Source organism: Saimiri boliviensis, chromosome 5 (assembly GCF_048565385.1).
Source record: "Saimiri boliviensis isolate mSaiBol1 chromosome 5, mSaiBol1.pri, whole genome shotgun sequence".
Classification (NCBI taxonomy): Eukaryota; Metazoa; Chordata; class Mammalia; order Primates; family Cebidae; genus Saimiri; species Saimiri boliviensis.
This window is the reverse complement of record NC_133453.1, coordinates 44,141,009-44,166,558: the sequence shown is the minus strand read 5'-3', so window position 1 is coordinate 44,166,558 and position 25,550 is coordinate 44,141,009. Positions and strand designations below refer to the sequence as shown.

General features: G+C 34.2%; 1 protein-coding gene and 1 non-coding gene across 3 annotated transcripts in view; one reads left to right on the top strand and one right to left on the bottom strand.

Annotated features, from left to right (window-relative positions):
• Window positions 1-5,373: 5,373 nt before the first annotated feature.
• PGAP1 (post-GPI attachment to proteins inositol deacylase 1) overlaps window positions 5,374-25,550 on the bottom strand; it is an 83,789-nt gene continuing 63,612 nt past the window's right edge. For both annotated transcript variants that reach the window (XM_003925703.4, XM_074399321.1), the window contains exons 21-27: window positions 20,303-20,393; window positions 19,354-19,551; window positions 18,233-18,368; window positions 16,941-16,991; window positions 16,306-16,493; window positions 14,771-14,875; window positions 5,374-13,717 (exon numbers count right to left, since the gene is read on the bottom strand). In XM_003925703.4, coding sequence (XP_003925752.1) covers window positions 13,579-13,717; window positions 14,771-14,875; window positions 16,306-16,493; window positions 16,941-16,991; window positions 18,233-18,368; window positions 19,354-19,551; window positions 20,303-20,393 — 908 coding nt within the window. In that variant the 3' untranslated portion in view covers window positions 5,374-13,578. The remainder of the gene's footprint in view (window positions 13,718-14,770; window positions 14,876-16,305; window positions 16,494-16,940; window positions 16,992-18,232; window positions 18,369-19,353; window positions 19,552-20,302; window positions 20,394-25,550) is intronic.
• On the top strand, window positions 20,484-20,622 carry LOC120364530 (U4 spliceosomal RNA). Its single transcript, XR_005579766.1, has one exon. It is a non-coding gene; the product is annotated as a U4 spliceosomal RNA (small nuclear RNA).

Below are 25,550 nucleotides of genomic sequence, written 5' to 3'. Positions count from 1 at the left end.
GATTTTCCAGACTTTTTTATTTCCCTTTATGGAATTCTACAGGTTTATAATTCATTTATGTAACTAAAGGTTTTTACAGTAATACCACAGAAATAGAAATGAGAATGATAGTTTCCAGGGACTCAGGAGAGAGGGGAATGCTCCTTTCTCTAAAAAAATTTTTAAAGTCCAGCTACTCGGGAGGCTGACGTAGGAGGATCACTTGAACCCAGAAGGCAAAGGCTGCAGTGAGCTGTGATCGTGCCACTGCATCCCAGCCTGTTTGACAGAGCGAGATTCTGTCAAAAAAAAAAAAAAAAAAAAAAAAAGAAAAAGAAAAAGAAAAAAAAAAGAACAATTCAGAACAAAAAACCCCCAACACATTGGGAGAAAAAACTAGTTAGAATGAAGAATTTAAAATACAGTAAATGTTACACATTCTTAACTAAAAGGTAACTATATGACAAACTTTTTCTAAAAAGGGTGATCTACTTCTTTCTTAACATAAATTCTTTTTTTCTCCAGTAGGTCAAAATCTTTCACAGAAAATAAATTCCCTCTTCGCCCCTCCACTCCAATCCTGCACATCACCTTCTTCAGGCAGCAGTCTCCATACTGCCCACCATGTACAATGCTGTATTTCCTGCAAGCCAGGGAATGAAGAGAGACTGAATCATAAAGTTTCTTCTTCAAGCACCTTCTCACAGAACTTATGTAGTTACAGAGTGAAGAGGTCTTTAATACCCCAGTCAAATATACTCTAATCCCTAGATCATTCTACCTGTTTTTTTTTTCTCCAAACCTTCTAAAGTTCTTTCTTAATCAGAGACATGCAAAATATTAAATGTAAAAAGCATGGTGCTTATCTTTTTGTTGTTGTTGTTGCGTATGTGTTAATATGAACATACCTCACAGAACTATTCCATACCGAAGGATGATTTACAAATATGAATACTCAAATGAGCATGTAGCTCTGCACAACCTGAAGCTTTCATTTACACAATATACTGTGATTTAGGCACAATTAGAAAGTCCATCTAACTTAATTCTTTCTCCAAACATAGTCAAAAGAAATTACTAGAAGCATTTTTTTAAAGCTCAATTTGACCTTATATAATTTTCTTTGAGTTAGTCATTACTTTTGACTCATACCCAATATGAAATTACATCTATTAAGCACAGCAAAATGCTTCAGCTCACTTGATAAGGTAAGCTGGTCTACTCTTCCTTAATTTCAGGCTATATCCAAATTCTGACTGCTCAAAGCAAGCAGAGCAAATCCATTTTTAAATGGATCAGAATCTATGTCTCTGTCTCCGTCTCTCTGTTTCTCTGTCTCTCTCTCTCTCTCTCTCTCTCTCACACACACACACACACACACACACACACGCACATATACACACACGCAAAGCAATTTAGCAATCTAAGGGTGGGAGACTTCTCTTTTTAAGAGCTGTTTAAAATTCAATCGGGGACTTTTCTTTCACTGAAACATTTTATGTTTAATTCATCAGCCCCTTGAGTTAAAACTACGGAATATTAAGTAGAGCAATTATGGAAAAGACTTAGTTCCATGTTATGCATAGTATGCAGACTTCTAAAATGGCCCCCAGGGTTTTCACCCCTGGCATACATACCTTTCTCCCCTCCTCTTGACCGTGGATGAAATTCTGTGAATATGATTGTTAACTTTACACGACAAAAAACGATTTTGCAGATATAATTAACGTTGACTTAGAGTTAATTCAAAGGGAAATTATGTCAGTGGACCTAAGGTATTCACTTGAGCCCTCTAAATCTAGGTCTAAAGGTCAGTAACAGAGGAAGTTAAAGGGATTCAAAATGGGAAACTCTCTTGCTGGTTTTGAAGGAGTAAAACCATGTTTGTCAAACGGCTATGTGGTAGGACACAGCACTGGAGCTTGAGTCCCTGGTTGACAGCTAGAAAACATGGACCTCAGCCCTAGGACCACAAGAAAGTGAATTCTGACAACTGAATGAGCTTCAGATGGGACAGCAGCCTGGTCAAATTCATTGATTTCAGAGGTGTGTGACTCTGAGCAGAGAACCCACTAGGGCTATGCCTGGAATTCTGACCCAAGGGATTGTGAGCAAACAAATGGGTGTTGTTTTAAGCAGTTAAAATTGTAGTCTTTTATTATGCAGCAATTAACACATACATTAACATATATATGTTGTATGTGTGTATATAATTGCATATGTATATATGTACACATATATACATACACACACATATACGTATGTGTACATATGTATATATGTACACATACATATGTATATATGTATGTATATATGTACACATATATACATACACACACATATACGTATGTGTACATATATACATACACATACATACACATGTATACATATATACATACACACACACACATTTCTTTTCACACAATCTTTTTACACTTTCTTCTTCATCTTCATCTTCTTTTCCAGAAGGAAGTGAAAAAAGAGAAAAACTAGTGAGAAGGACCCATGAGGTTTTCATGCTATATATTCAGTGGATTCCAAATTGATGTGGTCTCATTCAAGGTAATCCCCTAGGTATCCAAATAAAATATTAAAGTTTCTAGTTAAGTATTTCTCATCCTTAAAAATGTACTTTTTGGGGTATATTTAATAACATACATGACACTTTGGGAGGCCAAGGCAGCAGATCACTTGAGGTCAGGAGTTCAAGACCAGTCTGGCCAACATGGTAAAACAGTGTCTCTACTAAAAATACAAAAGAATAGCCAGGCATAGTGGTAGGCACCTGTAATCCCAGCTACTTGGGAGGCTGAGGCAGGAGAATCACTTGAACCTGAGGGGCAAAGGTTGCAGTGAGTGGAGATCCCACCACTTTATTCCAGCCTGGGCAAAAGAGACTCCATCTCAAAATAACAACAGCAAAAACCATACACAAGTAGGTGATTCATAAATGTTCATAAATTTAGTGATGCTGGTTAAAAGTTTAGAAGTTACTTGTCCCTTGAAATATATGATACCCCATTTTACTCCTCCCATATGTTCTATAATAAAATGGGAATCTGTACTAAAACTCTCAAATTATTCAGTGTTTCTTTTGGCACCTTGTAATCCTCAGAGCAGCATTTCTAGTTGTTTCTAGGAGCCCTAGTAAGTTAATTTTATTGACTAAGGTAATGTTCACCAAACTTGATTGAGAATTACTTTTGGGGGACTTGTTAAAAGAATCCCAGGTCCCTCTCCTAAAGATCAAATTTCTAGTGACCTGAAAATCTGTTTACAAACAATGTCTAAATCATTCTCATTCCTACTAAGTTGGGAAACTGGGCACTCAGTGTGAGAAACATGTTCACTTGTCCAAACCCAAAGAATAAACTTAGAGGCACAAAGAACAGTGCTCCTAATCATTCCCCACTTCTTCTGTGAACAGGATATTCATGATAGATATTTCAGCCCAGATGTAAAAGCTGGGTTCCAGAAACTGGTCTACTAAATGGAGGAGATCTTGTAGGAGTGGTTTCATTTGCTTCTTGAAATTTCTAACTGCAGTACTTGTAAGAGGAGCATTTACAAAGCCAAATTTTCCCAGTCCCATAGGAACTTCCCTAAGAGGGAACGTGCTAGATGCCTTCTGTGGAAGGGATAGGTAAGTTCTCAATTTCCTTCTTACACTGTTTCAATGATTTTCTTAAATTTGGAGTAGGATTTAAAAGAGCACTTGGTTCGGCTCTCCCAAGGTCTCCAGGTCTTTCTTCCTCTCACCCTCCTGCTGCCCCTTGATCTTCCTGTCCCTTATTTTGTGAGGCATATGAAGGGGAAAGCATGATAGCAAGTCCCAGGGCTTTTCCCTCGGCAAGGGCTTTTTACTAGGCTCTCTTTCTTCTTCGAGGGGCAACATGGGGGCAAATTTCTTAATCTAGCAGAAGGCGCAACCTATTTCTTCTTGTGGGGATGGGTTTTATCATTCACATAGAGAATTAAAGCTTGGCACACCCAATCCTCATCTGAGCCAAACTTAGTCCAAAAGACCAAAGACTTACAAATGGGATCTTTGGGTTAGATAAAACAGCAATACTTTATTATAACATTTTGCTTTTCCTTGTCTCTGATTTGAGGGTTGTCTCTCCAAACCTGCAACATTCTCCCCAAAGGACTATCGGGGGAATGTCAGAGGGAGTCTCTTTGACTCCCTCTTTCCTTTGTTCCCTAGACTAGAATTCCTGTCTCCCATTTTCAGCCAGTCTCTGTGTCTGAGTTTTCCCATGTACTTAACCTCACTTACTGGAGGTTTCTTGTACACCCCTTATACTCAACCCTCCTTACTGGAGGTTTCTTGCACACTCCAGGACCTCCAAAAATGCCCAACCACCAAAGCAGTACTCAACAGTGTAATTTTCCTACCTTGGCTAGTGCATGAGGTGGCCTGGTTGCTGTGGTACCGTCTTTTCTTCCTGGGTCACCTCTGCTGCCTCCTGGATAACAGTCTTGGATTTGTCTATGGTTTCTGCAGGTAGCCAGGATGCCTGGACAGAGTGGGTTACCTGAATCGGGTGAGACGCATATCCCCTCTTGGCTGGAGTCCTACTCCATGCAGGCACAGAGATCCTGGACAAGCCACCAGGTTGTGAGGGACATGCTCACCAATCCTAACCCAAAGAATGGACTTAGAGGCACGAAGAACAGCCAGTGAGACTTTTAATAACGGTCTTGCAAGATTGGGTGCCTGATGGGCAACCACACCCAGGGCAGTCACAACAGGTAATTTATTTCCTAGCACACAAGTCCTTACCCCAGTTCCTCACTGGTGGAGTACTATGGGGTTACAAGCTTCCCGGATGCCACCTAAGTTTCATTAGCCTCCTTATAAGGTTATGCCCCAACCCCTTCCCCACTTAAGTTTCAATTTCCTAGTCACAAAACTTTATTTCCTTTTATGGGCTGACCCCTACTCTACATTCTCTTCACTTATTATGACCTTCTAGATGCATAGCCATGCAGTTTGTTACATTTGCAGGCTGGTTGCCAGTACTCAGATTTATCATGCCTTGAAAATGAACCATTTAAAATATTTTCTCACATCAGGAAAATATCAAGTTAACATAAGAAAAGTAAAAAGCATGGTCTCTGGGAGAAAAATATCTACAGTTCCTTAAAACAGAATGTGAACCCATGAAATGTCCATACAAATGCATGTCAAAAACTACAAAATACAAAGTGGGAAAATACAGTAATTTACTTGTCTTGCTTCCATTGTTTACCTGTGATGTGTCATGTACAAGGCTTAGGCATTCTAATTTCTAAAATGCTAGGCATATAAATAAATCCTTTTTAAAGAGTTTTTACCAAGCTGGTATTGTGGAAAGTATGTCAATTGGTAAGCAGTCTTTGTACCACATGTGCTTATTCAACCAAATTTATTTTTGAACATTCAGAACACCAGATTATGACAGATTAAAAAGAAAGCACCAAAAATGGCTACACATTAATACCTGAGCAGAGACTGAAGGCAAATATTCAACTATTAAATCTACACCATAATGCTGAAACACGGGTAAAAACATTCACAACACACTCTACAGAATACAGTAAGTAGCACTTTTTGTGAATCACAACCACATAAATATATTATACCAAAAATACACACAAAAATTACACATAAATGTATTTAATATACTATACATTGCACAAAGTACTGGAGATCATGCATGTTTAAATGGAATGATTGGCAAGGTGGCAATCACTTTTTAGTATACACTACAGGACAGGTTCTTTTACACTTAAGTATTGTTGCTGCACTGTACTTTCTGGATGGATGAGAAAAAAATTATCAATTTGCAAATAAATGATTACTTACTGAGTCTAACTCAGCATAACCCATAGGTTGTCCTCTATATATTTTTAACTACAGTATAAAAATTGATGCAGGTCGAGAGCCATTTATTTTATTTTATTTCATACCCTTGCTCAATCTACTTTCATGTCAATATGATCATGTTTTAAGGAAAAACATTTTCTTTGTATGTATTTTTAGAGAAATCTATATTTTTGTCTGGCAGGGAGGTAGTGGAAGTAAAACGGGAAAGTAATGTGTTGAGTTTATGTTCAAAATTGAAACTGAAAAATATACAACAACTGTGAGTACACATAAATGTGAGTATCTTTTATCAGAGACTATGATTATCCTTTAATGAAATAATTTGGAATTTAATATAAATTATATCCATTATTTTAAATAAGCACAGTAAAAATGCAAGTCTACATTTATTTAAAAGCTGAAACCCATTTTCTCTTGATACCTTAAAAATAAATAGAAGAAAAAAGAGAAGAAAATATGAGGGGAAATAATGTTTTAAAATATACTACATAAATATGAGTTTATTACTGAAAAATTATTGTATAAATTACCCCTATTTGATATATACAAGCACAAGCCTCAATAATTTGAGAAGGAATGAGCACAAGTTGGAGAAGAATTCATGTCTTTGATAGATTATTCATCAGTAAGACAAAAAATTAAATTTCAAGATTAGTTTTCCCACGTGTCATAAGTTCAGAACAACAATGCCACCACCTCCTCCTAGAGTATTTTTTCAGAAAACTTAGCCAAACTTAATTTTCTACATCTGTGTAGTGTAAATCTATTTTAATTCAAAATGAGAACTCTGAAAATTATGGGAGGCCTCTAGAGCAATAGTTCTGCAAATATCTAAGGAAATACCAGTTAACTTTTATTTTAAACTTGTATTTCACCGACCTCGAAGATGAGGATTTGGGGCCAATTTGAGAAGACCACCCATAATAAAATGTGCAGTTATAAAATCACAGGGCATTCTTTTATCATTTTAAGGCACACTCTGTTTTATTCCAAATGACTATAAGTTCAAGGTCACAGTGATGATTATATATTCAATTTTGGTCTGGTTTCTCATGGGTATGTTGCTACATTTATAGCCAGTCATAAGTTTAAGAAACTGTAATACAATCACTTCAAGGTAATATATTGTCATTTTAATATTTTTAAAAATGTAACCATGTAACATAATTTCCTAATTTACATACACTAAAAACTCGGAGTTTTTTCCACTTCACACTAGAGAAGGGGAAGGTTATTTCTACCAGTATTCCAACAAATACATATTTGATAATGTAGAAAGCATGATTATGTTAAATACAAGCATCTCCTACTTAGAATAAAATTATTTAACACAAAAGAAGAACTCATTTCAAAGAACAATGTACAATGAATTTAGGCCTTGTACATCATCTTTTTACTAATAACACCTGTGGTCCCCACTAGAAAAATAAACTGTCACTAAATCAAGGCCAAAGATTTCAATATTTGGCTTTCTCTCCTGCCTCCTTACTTCCAAGGCTATTTATGCAAACTGTATCAACATTACTGGGCAGAGAAATAGTAATATTAAATTTTGGGGAAAGCTAATAGGAGGAACTGAAATTTCCTTAGAATTTCTATGTGGAGAAATCAGAGCACTTAATGCAGATTTTAAAAATAGCAGTTTCTGAGCCTATAATATTTTCTACTCTTTTCCATGAGTACAACATATTTATGTTAACATTTTAGGATTAATATCTTGTTTTATAATATTTTCATTTAAGATATGCATGTTAAAAGATTGTACTATGTTAGGTTCCAGTGGACAATTTTCCCCTGTGAAACATGTGACTATATAAAAGACTGAATATGATATACATAAAGAACAAAAGAAATTCCACAACCAACTTTCAACTACATAAATGAGACACCTGTACCAAAGTGTCTTGTATAACAATTAATGTACATCACAAAATAAATCTGAAGCAAGATTACTTCAAATGATTATTTCAACTAATTGCTGAAAGATCAGGCTAACGTCTACCCAATAAAATCAGAAAACATTCAAGCAATCACGCAAAATAGAACACACTATGCTACAAATCTTGAATATTTTCAAAGAAAAATTAGGGTATGAAATATAAGTTTTCATGGTTCAAACATTTATTGTAAGTCCTAGATGAAACATACTGAAAAGATTATTTTTGCTTTAATCCCAATATACTAAGAAAAGTTCATTGGCACAAATATCCAGAGGTATTTTACAGTTTCGTTTAGCTTTGGTGGCAAAGAGTATTTTGCTAAACATATGGATAGTCATATAGTTTCCAATGCACAGCTTTATGCTAAAGAGAATTCAAATGTGTCTCTTTTTTTTTTCTAAAAAAGGGATGTAAGAAGTCCAATATGAAACAGAACAAGTGTAACATGAGATACAAAATATGCCTATCATGTAGGCTTTTGAACAGTTAATAGCTTTATGTGTTATCTATAAACATTTTTACTAGTAACATTACTATTATATAAATATTAAAAACCAAAATGACATTACAAAGTAGCATATGAACTTTACAAAAATGGCTACTTTTAGACTTCCTAAACTAAAATCAGAATCCAAATATGCAAACAAATCTACACTAATCAAAATACACCAACAGATACAGTTTTTCATAAGTGTTCAAAGTTACAATGTACAGAACGAATACAGACAGATACCGACTCATATATCAAGTCCTATACAAAGTCTTCAGAAATTAACTGCTTACTTGGTATTTCAAAACACAGATGGCTTTGGCAGCAAAACACGCCAAACACTTTCAGAAAGTACTGCACTTGATTAATTATCAACCATGGACAATTAAGACGGCTTAGAATATCACCTAACTTTTGAAAGACATGTTATGAATTTTCACTATTAATGGAAAAACAGCTTATTTTCACAATTTCCAAATTTTATTCTGTTGTCAAAACTAAGTTGTTAACATAATAAATTCATATATTCTTCTGTACTCTATACAATTTATCCAAAAAAAGTGAATTCTTAAGCAGTTACAGTACACACATTTGGATTTGGATTGCTGACCTGACTTTTCTTTCCTACAATTCTTATTAAAATTAAAGAATGGGAGTAGTTTCATAGCTTTCCCACTTCCTCAGGCTATTAAACACATCGTGAAAAAATGCATGAGTAATGTGTAAACATAAAAGTTCATTACATAATTTAAAACATTCTTAGTTCAAAAAAACTGGGATAAAATTTTGGCTCCTAATCAATTTATTATGTTTTAAAAGTCCCTTCTACATTGAACTTACTAGGAAAGGAAGCTTTCTGGCAGGGTCTAATTTTATAATACAAATTTAGTATTACTGCTTTCTTAACCTGGCAAGTGTCATGCATCCCAAATGGATTTTCCCCAATAAATTTTACAAAATATCTTGTTTCCTATGATATACAAGTTCACAAATCCTACACAATGAGAAAACAAAAAGCGATCATGAAAAATAATCAACAAATGCCTAAGTCACAGAAAGTCTCAACACATTTTTATTTTTCCCAAATGATTTTAATAACCAGTTACTAAAACTTCAAATGTAGCACTGTCAAATTTCACACTAAACCTAATAATAATGCAAGACTATATACTAATTTGGACCTAATACCCAAAATGAAAATGTGGGCCAACTGATTTATCTGGGGGGTTCAGAAATCAACAGCCCTAGTTTATTTCATAGTATTGTGTTTCCTCAATTTCCCAGAACTTTCAAGAACTAAACTGAAAACTGAATTTTATCACCTTTTATTTCTCTTGGCCACCTTCCACAAAGGGTATACTAATAATCAACAAGGTGAAATGAATGCACTATGCTAGATGTGAGAAGTCTGAAGAATTAAGAAAAGTATAGGAACTAGGCCAGATGCTCATACCTGAAATCTCAGTACTTTGGGATGCCGAGGTGGAAGGATCACTTGAAACCAGGAGTTCAAAATCAGCCTGGACAACAAACTGAAACCTCATCTCTACAAAAAAATTAGTCGGGCACAGTAGCATGTACCTGTAGTTCTAACTTGCTCTGGGAGGCTGAGATGGGAGGATCACGTGAGCCAAGGAGTTCAAGGCTGCAGTGAGCTATGACCGCCCCATTGCACTCCAGCCTGGGTGACAGAATGAGACTCTGTTTCTAAAGAAAAATCATATAGGAACTAAATAATGAACAAAACAAACAATCTGCTTCATGTAAGTTTGTGTGTACTGTGGAAATGTGTATCACATGAGTGACAAGAAAACCAACATTTACTATGCCTATTACAGTTATTTCTTTTTTCCTTACTATATAATCATGTAGATATTAGTATAGCTCACTCAAGAAGGGGTATTCCATTATGTAGATCTGAATTTGTTTAGCCAAAGTATGAAAAAAATAAAGATTAATCAATACATGATCAATATATATTGAAAAGACTCAAAATCAATGTTAACCAGGGACTAATGGCTTTTCTCGAGTTGCCACTTCAAATATTTTCATTCTGGTGATAACTAAGAAAAAAAAAAGTTAGCAGAACCTGTTTAATTTCTGACATAAAAAAGATCCAGGAAAAAAATCGTGTAAACAATCTCTACCTATTATCAGTTCCAAATTACAATCAGTAGTAACTCCAAAGGAGACTTTAGAAACACTGAACATATCCAGTGTTTTTCCCTGTACTGTCTATATTTGATCTGGTTATCAACAAAGGGTTTAGGAGTTATTTTATAAGCACAAAATTTACTCGCAACTCAACAATTGCTAAATTAGAATGCCGTTAACAGCTGCGGTAACAGTTGACCTCAGAAATTTCCTGAATTGGATAATCTATAACTGCCAACAAATAATTTCATTTTCACTAACATTGCTAATAGGGTAGTGCTGTTTTACTAGCCAAATATATAGACTGTAAGCATGATGGAAACTGTAATTTAAAGGCAAAGGACTTTCCTTTTCTCAAGTAAAAATATCCATTTTGCGAATCTTCAAAGAGCCTACCTTCACATCTCTGGTAGCTATTTACTTTAAAGTGCATCAGGACTCAATGAAGACCCTGTCAAAATGTAAGTGTATACATATGTGTCTGTATATATACATATATAATGGCTAAAGACCCAAACTACTATTGTTTATAAAATGTTTAGTTAGAATCTTTTTCGTAGTACTTAAAATGAATTTTTTTTTTGGCATAAATAAGACTTTAGGACTTGGTAATACTACATTCACATGAAAATATTTCAGTGAGAATTAGTGTACCTAGTCTGCTGCTTTAAAAAGTAAATGTACGGCCAGGCATGGACACTCACACCTATAATCCCAGCATTTTGGGAGGCTGAGGAGGTGGATCGCGAGGTCAGGAGCTCGAGACCAGCTTGACCAACATGGAGAAATCTCGTCTCTACTTAAAAAAAAAAAAAAAATATCCAGTTGTGGTGGCAGGCATCTGTAGTCCCAGCTACTCGGGAGGCTAAGGCAGGGAAATCGCTTTAATCCGGGAGACAGAGGTTGCAGTGAGCTGAAATCACACCACTGCACTCCAGCCTGGCGAGAGTGAGACTCTGTCTAAAAATAAAGGTAAATGTACTACTCACAAATGAGAAACTTAAACTTGTTACATTATACACAGTACTAACTAAGAGATTTTAGATCACATAAACATAATGTTTATGGCTATCAATAGAAGATTCAAATTAATGAATTTTCTAACATTCTTTCTATATATGGTACTAAGTCCAAATTCAGAAATAAAGGACATATTTAATCTGTAACTGGAGATACACTAAAATATCAAGTGACAGAACAAAAGATGCAATGTGTATCAAAGTTGTTTATGAGTATAGTTAAACATAGGCAGATGTATCCCTATTTAAATATATACGTGGTATGCCATAGGACAAGTATATAATCTAATAAATGCTCTCTTTCCTCTCCAGCTGAAACATGTAGCACTTTGTGTTTTATCCCTTCTACTACTTTTCTCAAACAAACAAGTACCTAGTATGCCTGCCATACCCCCACCATGAGTTTATCATTTCCCTTTAATGTTCTCAGTAAGTGAAAATATGAATACTGAACAAGAGGCACAAAGCTGGAAAAGACAACAATGGTATCAAACTAACTTACAATCCTCAAAGGTGATAGCAAGAGCCTCTTCAGCTGAGGCCAAAACAGCCAGGATTTGAGGGAGAATTGAGAAAAGAAGTTAGGTAACTCTCCACAGGCAGTGAAGTAGAAGTAACCATCCACAGGCAGTAACAGCTGAGAGGCTGTAATGGAATCCAGACCCAACAGCAGATAAAATGAAACTGGTACTTGAGGACATCCATGAGTACTAACAAGGATGTGTGTTCATAAGTGCAACAGTGGAATCACTGGAAATTTACATGAGAGGCTTTGTGGAATCTTTAGTTGAGAGGCTTTGGGCGTTTATAGCCTACACATCTAAAAGAACTCTATAAGCCAGTATGTCTCAGCCCGAGTTTACGCTATCCTAAGACAAAGAACATACTCTTCTGCCTTGCTGGATTACTTTCTTCCTACTCTTGTAGCTAAAAGTGAAGTAAATTCTGAAATGAAATAAAATGTTACTCCTTTATTTGTCAAACAGTAATCCCAGAAGTCACATAGGCAAATCAAGATTCCACTGTTAAACCTAGTGGCTAATGTCTCCAATTTATTCAGGTGTACTGTTTATACCCATGCTATTAATGCGTTAACAGTTGTCCACTGTTGTCAAGTTGTCCACTGTTAACACATTAATAGTATAATATTATACATCAAATGTGGCGTTACCTTGATCATGTTGTTGTTGTTTTTCCCACAGTAGAAAAAATGGTATAAATCTAGAGTTTCCAACCATTGGAATTTAGTTCTTTTAACAATCCATTACTACCTTAGGCACTTCTGGCAACCATGGGGCAATGAATCAAATCCAATGGTATAGACTAAACAACTGAACTGCTCCAATCCAGGAAGCAAATAGCTATGAGCACTTTTTCTTTAAATTTAACAGAACAGGCCTCTTTAATAGTCTCCTGATATTCTCCAAGAATAGACAATAAAATTCATATTTGAAAAACAGCAAAAAAATTTGTTTAAGTTTCAATCATGTTTCCATCCATCAATCTTGCAATGGTTACCAAAAAAACAAGTCTCCTTACCATTCAAAGCTCTATTTTCATAGGTGTAAGAAGACAAAATCCACTTTGTTCATGGTGGCTGCCAAAAACTAACCAAAGGCTTTTTGTGGCTATTTAACCTTTGAGAAACCAAAGAGCTGTACATTTCATTTCATCAATTATTCAGAGACTTTTTTCTTAATAGGTAAACTATAGCAAATTCAAAATAGCTTCCTTTTGTGAAAAAAGTTTGATGAAATGAGCAGAATGCTTGAGGTGAGGTTATAAACAATGCTGCATCTACTAAATCTCTAAGATCAGACTTCTTTTATGGTTGATGAAACAGACTATTTGATATTCACAGCAGTCATCAGTGACAGTGATCACCGTATATCCCTTCATACATTTTCCAAAAATGATTAGTACATGGATTCCATACTACCAAACAAAACCATGTTTCAACTACTTCCCTCAAACATTACAAAACTAATTTCCTGTTTTCAATATTGTAAAAATAGACTTGTCTTCTCCAAAGGATCTTGCTGTCCATAGTGATGGATCTGTGTGTTCCCTCTTATCACTGGCCCTAAATGCATAAATCATCTTCATCATTCCTTAAGTCCAATCTTACATAAAATTGCATAATGCATGGAGTAAAAGAGGAATGAAGACAAAGCATGGAACCCTATATAAATGTGTTGACCCAAAAGCAATCACACCAACAGCCAGAGGAACTGGAAATTGTGAAGCAGTCTTCAACAATTTACTGCAAAGAGACAGAGAAATATACATCACTTATGTGAACCACATTGTGAGCCAAAATGGAATATAGCAATCTTTTATATAGTTTTGGGAAGGATAAATATTCCAAGTGATTTTAAATGAATTTTTTATATTATAAATTTACCTATTTATAATTTTTAAAAACATCAATACAAGCTGTATGTGGCTACAAAAGAAAAATATTTCTATTTAAAAAATAGCCAGTTTCATTTAGTCTAATTTTAACAATAGAAAAATACTATTTAGACTTTTATTTCGTAATTACACCTCTAGAAACTTATCCTAACAAAAATAATAAATAATGTTCAATAAGACATAGCTACAGAAATGTTTATTTTAACCCTACTTATAAGAGAAAAAGACCAGCCAAACAAAAAAAAGAACCATCTTAAATTCTCAAAACAAGGTGTATAGAAGATACTATTTTTAAAAGAAAAATACTATCAGGAAAGACGATTACCTTTTTACTTTGAAAATAGAGAAACTGAGAATAAGAGGGGTTAAGAAATCTGGCTAAAGACAGAGCTATTAAATGGCACAGTCAGGATTTAAACTCCAGGTCAGCCTGATTTTAGAATATCTGCAAATACCTGTCAGAATCAACTGAAAAGAGTCCCAGGGCAAACAAGTGAATGAAAACTCAAGTTTTATTATGGAAAACTGGAAACTATAAAAGTAGACTAACAGTATAATAAACCTTCATGCAACCATTACCCAGCCTCAAAAACTATCAAATCATGGCCAATTTTATTTCAGCTATATCTCCAACCACTTCTCTTGTACTTTTGGGAAGCAAATCTTAGATATGTCTTTTAAGGGTTAACTTCATAAAGAAAAATACTGTTATTTTAAGTTATCAAGTAAAACCTATAATTAAGAAAGCAAATATAATATACTTGTATGTAAACCATAATACTGTTACAGCTTTACTTTTAGGAACAGTCAAATTAATTAGAAATAAAGAGTATGCTTTAGACATAAAGGGTGGAAAAGGAAAAGAACAGATATGAGAAAAAGAAAGATTAAACTACTGTACCTTGATTTTATTGAAACAGTGTAAGTATTTCCAAGAATTGCCATAGTTGGAATAAGGATAAATGCCAAAGGTTTACATGGATCAGGATTAAGTTTAAAATAATACCTATAATATTAAAAAAAAACACACACACAAATCAACAATGACCTGATCATTTTAAATTATCAGTCAATAAAAACATTACAGCAGCAATATGGATATAAGAGAACTCCAAATAGTTCATGAAATATCTGATAAGTAATTTTTGCTCTGTATCATCTTTGTATCCATGGTTTTATAAAGAGAATTATGATCAGAAACTACTAAAGGAAATAAAAATATCCAGTATGAAAGCATTTCCTTTTTTATAAGCAGTATATGTTTAAAAGGGCACATGTAAAGTTTTTTTTAAAAAAACAAATTACTTAAAATACATGAGTGATACTCTATAACACAAAAGATAAAATAAAGGCTCATAAAGTTAATTGTCCCTTATCTTTTTAAAAATCCAATTCATTTCTTGCATTCCCTGACTATAAGATGTCTACAGCCTTTCAGAATCAAAAATTTGCGCTTCTCAGCAGGGCACACGGTGGCTCATGCTTGTAATCCCAGCACTCTGAAAGGCTGACGCGGGGCAGATCATGAGGTCAGGAGTTTAAGACCAGCGTGGCCAACGTGGTGAAACCCCATCTCTACTAAAAATACAAAAATTAGCTGGGCATGGTGGTGTCTCTGGTAATCCCAGCTACTCAGGAGGCTGAGGCAGGAGAATTGCTTGAACAGGACCTGGAAAGCGGAGGTTGCAGTGAGCTGAGATGACGCCACTGTACTCTAGCCTGGGCTACAACTGAGATTTTGTCTCAAAAAAAAAAAAAAAAAAAAAAAAAAAAAAAAAAAAAAAAAATTGTGCTCCTCAAATAATTCTGACAGCAAATCGGTGAACAAAAATCTGGATATTGACTGAAATAAGGAACAAAAAAAGGGTATTAAAATCTGGTAACCTTTGATTTAATTTGAACTTATTTTGATTCTGCAACTTAAATTCCCAGTATTTAGATAACTTGAAAGCTTTATATTATTTTTGAAAACTATATTGAGTAGGGGTTCATTTACTACTTGGATGAAGTGGCCTTTTATTTAGCCATTGACCAATGAATAAAAATACGACTCACTCTTTTGGGCTGATTTTTTGAAAAGTTTATATTCCCAAAGTTTATATATACATAGTAAGAGAGGAAATGTGAATGTGTTACACATAAATTGCTTGAACCTGGGAGGCAGAAGTTGCAGTGAGCTGAGATTACACCACTGCACTCCAGCCTGGGCAACTGAGCGAGACTCTGTCTCAATAAAATAAAATACTAAAATAAAATAAATAAAATAAAATATAAAATAAAATAAAATAAAATAAAATAAAATAAATTAATTTCAGATAATATATAGCTTCCTGTTCTTGAGGAATTTTCATGAACCATTAGGAATCTAGCAAGTCTCCGCTTAGGGATATTTATTGTTTGAACCACATAAACAATAATTATATAAATAAAACACACCTAAGATTCTTTAGCCAATAAATTAGAGAAGGCATGCTGAGTAATACAATCCATGTTAATAAGTTAATCACAGTACTGTGCATGCGAAGGCTGTCTTCAGCATCATTGGCAGATAAACGAAGGTGGTGTACTGAGGAGTCTTTATGGTGATTGGATTTTTTTTCACTTCTTCTGGAGTGTTTGGGATTCTATAAAACAATAAAGTAAAAATATCAAAATACTAACTAAACGAAAGTATACTTTATTTAGAATCACACTCATTACTACATAGCTAAATAAGTACATCTTTCCATTACCAAACTGACATAAAATCTCGAAATTATTTTGCTTAAAAATACTTTTAAATAGTTATAAAACTTTTATTCTTTTGACTTGCTAGTTCTACTCCTGAGTATATCCTCTAAGTAATTATTCAAAATAAAATTTAATAGATAATAACTTGGAAAAAATGACATAGGTACTGACAAAGATGAACTTATAAATCTTTAAAAATATTCATGAAGTTCACTTTACTGAAATTCATAATACTGCATCTTTTAAACACTATGAAATCCTAACCTTAAAAAAAGATAAACTCATATCTCCCCATGTTCTTTCATTTTAATGTTATATAAAGTTTTGAAAATAAAACTTACCACAGGCTGGCTATTTTTAAAAGTTGTTAAGCTGGCTTGCAGATGAACAATCTAAGAAAAAGAAATCACTGTTTAATTTCACCCTTATTTTGAAACAAAAAGTATAAACCTTTGGCATTAAAAATGAGAAGCACTGTAATCTGAAATTTTAAAAATGTGAACCGAAAGTCATTTAAAAGTATTCTTATACAAAATAACAACTACACATGCTGGCTATCATGGGAAAAAAAACAAACAAATGGAAACATAAACAAAACAGTAGGACCAGGATATAATGCTATACCTTTTATAGCCTGTAAAAGCCTATGTTTGAATGATGCTTTGTTATAGCAACTTAACGTGTCTTGTAAGTCAAAGATTTCATTATCTTCAATACAGTAAAATAATATAATACATTTTAAGTATTTTAAGTCTTTGAAAAACAGAACTCAATTATATAGAGTGGTCAAATGTTTAAAAGAACTGGAAAAAAAATCTTTAAATTTATTAGGGTTACTGAAGTATTTAAGAAACCTTTGCTTGGTGGGTCAGTGGTTTGAAATACCTAATTTAAAAAATACTAAAATTATTATTTATAAGTCAAAGTAGCCATAATAATTTTTCAGAAGCATAAAAATTTCCTTTGGAAAACTGAAAATAATCTATGATACGCATGTATTTAGTTTACATCTTTAAAATTTTCCTTTTTAGGGAAAAAAAGCATTATCTACTCTGATGTCAACCATCCGTTCCTAAGAATTACATGGAGAGAATGCACCTATATCATTTCCTAGATTTTTTTTTTTTTTTTGCAAAGCTGTCAGCTTTATCAGAAGTGTTTTTCACTTCTTCAGTAAAATTATTAGCCTAATTATTTCTATTGTCATCTTCTAATCCTTCAGCAACAATTGTAACATTTTAGATTATTTCAACATGATTAATAGCTTGATCCTACTGACATAAATTTACTTTTTCTTTCCACTCGTACCCATGTTCAAAAAGAGTGTAACTATAAACCATTTTATAATATAACACTTGCAAGACTAAGAAGCAAACAGATGCAGATGATACCTTCTCCCTTTCCTTTTCCTTTTTAACAACAACAAAAAAACCCCAACTCAGATCAATAATTTCTGTTTTCCAGTTAGTTGTATGTAATTTAAATAACTAAGATGTTTTAAAAAATCTTTACATTCAAACCTGCTATGTAACAGGTTACTACAGTGTTCAGAGTTTTTGTTAACGATGCCTACAGTACATCTTACATGTGCCTAATACAAAACAATCATTTTTGCTTTACTGATTTGACATACCTTAAACACATAGTAAAGATAAGAAAGAAGTATGGCAAGTGCTCCACAAGTTGTCCAACTAACTATGATCAAAACAATTGTCAAAAAAGGCAAGTCTGGTGATATCATCTTGATATCTTTAGGAAGTTCAGAGGGTCTGGAATTATAAGAATAAAGTTTAAAATACATATTAATAGATATTTATGTAGTCACATATAAGAAGAAAACAATATAGTACCTTTCCAGTCTCTCTTGCTTATATGTAAATACATAAGGTAAACAGTGAAGTATTTTTTAAATAAAGGCAAGCGGTCTCAAATATTTGATTTTCAGTTCTGTAATATATTGTGATAACTTGTCTACCATTTTGATACTCTATAGCCGATACTTATTCTACAGGTGAAAAAATGTTACCAAAGATAACCATTAATTATACACCCTGTGGCATACATCTCCAGTCTTGACAGGAGGAGAAGCTATGTTCTGTTTCTTAAAATCTAGAGACTACTCAGACCCTTGGTGGTGTTACTATCAGAACCGATATCTGAAGCTTTTCAGAAGGGTGGACGAAGAAGCACCACACCATAATTCCCTCTGGGACAGGAAATCACATGAGATGTCTCGTAAGGAGGAGTAGCAATAGGCACTAAATTGATGATCTACCAGGAAAGGCTACCAGTAACTTCAGATTCAAACTGTGTCATTGGGCCCATAATAAAACTCTAGGCAATGTTTTTGAAGCTTTTATACATCTCATCTAATCTGAGCCTAACATCTGGATTACAGTCCCTTGCGCCCTGGTTTCATTATAGAAGTCAGCATATAAAAGCAACACCATGGGAGAAACAATCCCTCCTGGGAAAGATTCACAACCTTGACGTTTAAAACTATCTGTGTAACTTGTCAAACATTTTTTTAACTCTTGAACCCTAAGATTAAAATCAAAGGTAGCATTTAACTTGGAATAAATGCTTAGCTTTCACAGACATAACTTTGAACACTAACCCATACTTTTGCTAGTGATATATTTTTCCTTAGAAAATAGTTTAGTCAAAATAATTAATTTCAGGTTTCTTATCAGAATATATATATATTTTGCTTAATTAAAGCAATAAGAAAGCCAGTAATCATTCATTCTTTACCTTTTCAAAGCTAGCCACAATGAAGAAAGAAGTCTCACAGATGCAGAAGAGAGCAGCCCACTCCAGTAGGCAGTACACGTTCCAAAAAGAAAGAGAATCAAGGATATCAGGGGAAAACACATACTCTGACTAGTTAAAACGATGGCATCTAATTCTGGTAACAATAATACATCCCATAATTCTTTGAACCATTTATACCTGTGGAGAAAAGAAAATATAAAAGCAAAAACCCAACAACTGAAATTTAAGGACTTAATATTTGAGGTTTCTGACCATTCAAGAGAGTCTCTAAAGTTCCATGATACTTAATTTATAATTATACTGAAAAACAAAATTTTAATTCTTTGTCTGGAACAAGCTATTTATTTTCCAAGTGAGCCTACTGGTCTTTGAAGATCTGAGTTTCAACATAGCTTTTCTACTCTCTATTGATCCTTATAAAAAGTAATATGTTCTTTTTTTTTTTTTTTAGAAAGCCAAGTTAGTTGTAATGAGGGAAAAAAGAGATCTACATATTGATGCCTAACCAAAAAAAATAAAATGTGACTAAATTAAGAATGGAATGCTAATTAGGGTAGAAAGGTCTAAAATATACTTTTAAAAATGATCAGAGATGTCCTGTTTCATCAATACCCTGTAATGATTTATGTTTGAATGTAGGATACTCACAGATCATGGACTCACAGATCATGGACCTATTTGCAAACATTAAAGGCAGTCTAAGTATGGACTGATACATATAAAGTGAATAATTACTTTTGAAATGATTATCCTATTGAAGTAAACATTGATATACTTATTAGACCTTTGCCTAAGAGAGAAAAAATCCCATTTATTCAAACAAGTCAACTACCAAATCTGTATGAAAATTTATATTGCATTATGGAACCAAATATAATATTATATGTAAAACACAATTAAAATCATTATCACCGATAATAAAACTTACCCCAACAGAAACTTAATGATAATTACAAAAGGATCAACTTTGTATGGTTTGGCTTCTTTATCCAACATAGTAGCATATTCTAGGCAACAACCTGGTGATTAAAAAAAAAAATTATATGCAATTCACAGTAATTAAGCATGAGATATACTATATCCCACATTCTCTAGAAGAGCAACATATTAGCTTTGCACAGTGGCAATATCGTAGCCAATGAGGTTTATCCGAGGCACGATTATTGCTAATTGAAAACTTTTCCCAATACCCCACCATGACGACTTGAAATATAGTCAGCACTGGCAATGTTTGAGTCTCTACAGAGACTGAATTAAAGAAATAAAAAAAAGCAACATATTTTATGCCAGAGAAAGCAAGGGTCTTCATTACTACCACAGAGACTCTTCCTGAAAGATTAAAAATAGCTGTAATTCAGTAGTTCTTATATTTGAGTACACATTCAATCACTTATAAAAACAAATTCAGGAAGTCAGAGCTGGGTTTCACTAGCTGTATTTTCACAAAGTTCCACAAGTGATTAAAATAAAATAGCTCTATTGAACACAATTCTCATATAATTCTTTGAATTAAAGTATACACAATTCAGTAGTTTTTAGTATATTCAGAATTGTACATCCATCACCACGGTCTTATTAGAACATTTTCATTACCCACAAAAGAAAGTTTTCCTTTAACTATCACCCCACAAATTCCCACCCCTTGGCAACCACTAATCTATTTTCCCTCTCTACAGATAGGCCTATTCTGAACACTTCACATACATGGAATCATAATATGTGGTCCTTTGTGATAGGCTCTCCCACTTAGCATTTTTCAAGATTCATCCATGTTGTAACATACCAGTATTTCATTTAATTGCTTTTTATTCAAATTCCTTTTATTCCATTGTATGAATATACTACATTTTATTTTTCCATTCATCAACTGACACTTGGGTTGTTTCTGCTTTTTGGCTGTTATGAATAATACTCCTATGAACATTTGTATATAAATTTTTGTATGAATATATGCTTTTATTTTTCTTGATTATATTCCTAAAAATGCAGATGCTGAGTTATGCAATAACTCTATATTTAACCATTTGAGGAACTGTCAGACTGTTTTTCACAGTAGTGATACTATTTTACACTCCCACCAGCAGTGTATGAGGGTTCCAGGTTTTCCCTACCCTCATTAAAACTTGTTATTATTTGTCTCTTTTTAAATTATAGTCATTCTAGTGGGTATAATCCACAAGTGATTTTTCATAAGCATCTCTGGTTCAAAACTACATCTTTAATTGGTTGGAGACATAATCCCATACTTAAAGCCTCCAGATTAACCGACATCGAATATCCCCTAGATATACATGCTGTATGTTTGAGAATCAATTATCAAGTCAGTTGAAACCAAGAAAAAATTAGACTTTTTTCAGACTTTCAAAACAAGATAGACATTTAAACTCAAGTCTGGTTGATGTCAGTGAGAATAATCTCTTAATTAAAAGGCTGGGTCTGGAGCAGATCAACTGAATATTGCTTACCTCTTCCTGGAATATATGTTAAATCAGATTAAAATTAACACTAAAGGCAGACTTGAAGTCATATAAAAGTCACTGAAGGGCACTGAGTAGCTGAAGAGATTTGAGTGGAAGGGATTTATGGACTGCTTTAATATATTTGGGCCCAACTCTTTCATCCCATCTCCTGCCTCCCTTAATCACTGTCCAAGCCCAACAAAACAAAGTTTAGTCTCCTAGGAAACTGTAATAACTGTTACACTCCAGGGAAGACTTTGCCCATTGTACTACAGTTTCTGTATCTGCTTTTCCGGATCCATTCTTTACCCCTCACTTTTTCCTGAATTCTGGAAGGCTGACTTTTATGGACTGGCCTCTAGTTAAGTTCCGTGAATTAGACGTATTGGCAGATAGGAGGGTAGGAGAAAATAAGGTTAGTGTGCATGTATTTTCTCACCTTTATCCTGCTTAGCCACAGGTTGACAGTGGCTAGAGTGTTCCTGCACCTAAGGCTACAGCTGCAGGAATGCTGTTCACCTCTATAGCCCTCTAGGTTTGTTCCCTCTCTTGTCCTGATACCTCTGAGTACCAGATGGCTCTGTTGCTAGTTTAGCACCTTATCATTTCTTGTTGGTTTCTCCTAACCCTGCAAATGCCTTTGAAATAGTCCATTAAAATCTCAATTATTCCATTCAGTATGCCAGGACCTAACTGACACCGTTGATACAGTTCAGTACGCCTACTGTGTGTTTGGCATTATCATAGGCACTAGGAATAGAATGGAGAATGAGATGAGGCTGTACACTTTAAGAAGTCTTCAGACTACAGGAAGGAAACTTCAAGTGCCAGGGTATAAAATGGAGAACACAAGTGAGGAATTTTTGGGGGGATGTCTTAAAACTTAGAGGATCCCTGCTCTCTCAAATCCTTGCTAATCTGGGAAAGAAGGACCATCAGTTTAAGGAATCACCCGTCTTCCTTAGCCACATATAGGATGAAAAGGTAATAATGAAGCATTGGCTGTTGGAAGGAGGGGAGGAAGGAGGGAAGGAGGAAGGAATGACAGATGAATGGAAGAAAGAAAAAAATGGGAGGGAAGGAGGGAAAGAGGAAGAGGAAAAGAAGAGATGAGAGAGAAAGGAAGGGAAGAAAGAAAAGGAAACAAACTAGGATGACATGGAAGGAAATTAGGGAGTAGGTGTATCTTATTAGAAGTATATATATTATGAACTATTCTTGCATCAGCAACAGCAAAAAAAGAATAGGGGTGGGGATGGGTGGGAAGTAATCTGAATCAAATCACACCTATAGCTCTAATTATTAATTTACATAAAATAGAAAAACATATTCAACTCCACTATGGGGAATGGAATCAGCAAAATCCAAACTAGCAAAATCCACTTTGTAGAAAATGAAAAAGTATATTTAAAAAAAGTTTTATTAGATTAAAAATTATAAGGGGAGAAAAAGAGATGGAGAATAGATTAAGAAACAATGTTTAAACTGCGAAAGCTGTCAGAATCAAAATGGCGTCACGGTGTTTTTTTTTTTAAAAAAAAAACCCGATAAATACAGCCAGGAATGAAGGGAGGGTTCTCATGCTTGTATACCTAATAACAAAACTATCACAGAAGACTCTGAAAAAACCACAACTCTGCAGAAAGGCCACTGCAACCTTACCAAAAAACAAAACAAAACTCTGAGGACATCTGCCCAGCAACTACTTGTCTAACCTCAGGCTGGCACCACCCTTGTAAGGGATCCTTGTAGCCAAGGATAATTACTTCAAAACAATTATGTAATCCTCCTCATTTTTTCTTTAACACCCATTTTCTTCCTTCACTTTCCTGAATTTGCAAACAATTTACTATGACTTGTAGATTCCTGTTGCAATAACCTATTCCCAAATAAACATTATTTCCTTTTAGAGAGCCTCTCTCTGTTTGTTATTTAGGTTGACATTAACAGTATCCAGAGGTAGGACATGGAATAGGATTACTTTCAGACAGCTGATGATACTGAGAACTGGTGTGCAGTACTTACTCGAGCCCCTGGAGCTCTCTGCTTCCATGCACACCTTCTGTCAGGCCAAGACTCTCTAAAATCAAGGTGGAACCTCTTGACTTTATTCTGTGTCTGGTAAATAAAGGACCTTACATCTCTCCTGGGATGACAGAAGACCTTTTGTCTTTTCTGGCAGGTCTTTCCTGGTGTAAAGACAAATGTCTTTGTGGTTTGAGGACCCTACTTTCTATGGAATTTACATTCTGTCTGTTAGACATGTCTTTTCTGGGGAATTTACTTTTGATTTTTCTGTGTGCCTAATTTAATAATTTAATATTTTACTGGTTAAAATTTATGTGAACATTTTTATCTCAGTTTCTTTTTATTTGGTCGTGTGTCTGTACATGATCTGGCTCTTTTCCCTTTTGTGTTTATGAAAATCTTCTAACAGCAAAATAAAATTCTAAATGGTGGGCACAGAACGGCTCATTAGACATATGACTAGTGACTAATGTGGTCACTTTCATCTAAATCACTGGTCCAACCTCTTGACATTCTCCAACAGGTTTATAGGATTTTCTTTGCTCTTAATATATTAAGAAAAAAATGGAAGGGTATTCTCAAACATTAATTAAGGATGCCAGGTTTATTGGAATCCAACAGGGTATGGCCTGTTCTCACACACATTTTTAAATTGCTGAGTAAATTACATCAAGGAAGATTCAGAGCGCAAGTGGCCACTGTTCAAATTAAAACACTGTGTAACTACATAGTTAATATGTAAAGACTTCCATGTTCTCTAGCTCTTTTTATTTTTTTAAATGTTTTCTGCCTACTTTAAATCTGCTAACTTTTCTACAGTGTTGAGATAAAACTCACTGCTTATGGCATTCTGGTCAAGATTTTTTAGAAGTCTTAAAGGGCTTTAAGTTAATAACTTTAAAAATTACAGCAGTTCCATGGTAACTAGTAACCTAGACACCTTTTGGAAAGGCAAACTTGAGTTTGCCTGACCAACAGTTGCTTAGGATGATAGAATAGTTAAATTGAAAGATAATCTTAAAGAAAAAAAAAAAGAACTAGATCAATATTTATATAGGTTAGGCTCTGTGTTTAAACAGGTCAAAATATTGAGCTCAGAGCAATACTATGAGGTTTCTCTGTTTGGCATAAAAATTTTGCTTGTTTTTGCCATGCAGGAGCCAAAAAAAAAAAAAAAAAAAAAAAAAAGCTAGAAGAAAACTCTGCTTAAATGTCTCTCCACCCTGACTAGTCAAGCAAACCAGACCAACAAACAAAAGATAAATTGAAGGTTACTTGGATATTTTGTTTTTCTTAAACAATTGCTGCCAGTCCTAGCTAAACATTGAAAAGGTAACCCTTAAATTCATCTAAAACTGAAAGAAAGAAAGAAAGAAAAAAAAGAGTGAAAGAGGTTTTGAAAAAATCAAACTACTATGGAGACTACTTTACCCCAAATTTTGGTCCACAGTCTTATATATAGGAGTTAAATAAAGTTTAGCCAAATGAAGAGGTCCCAATTTTGTCAGAAATATAATTTGGTTTATAAACCAGTGAGTTTGTATTACTACTTTATAATTAAAATTCCAAAATGAAAGCTATAAGGCCTTTGAGTATGACTATGCATGTTCAGGTATATTTACACATATGTAAATGTATTGGCAGAGTTGGCCAAAAATCCCTTAAGAAATTCTGTTGAGATTGGCTTCA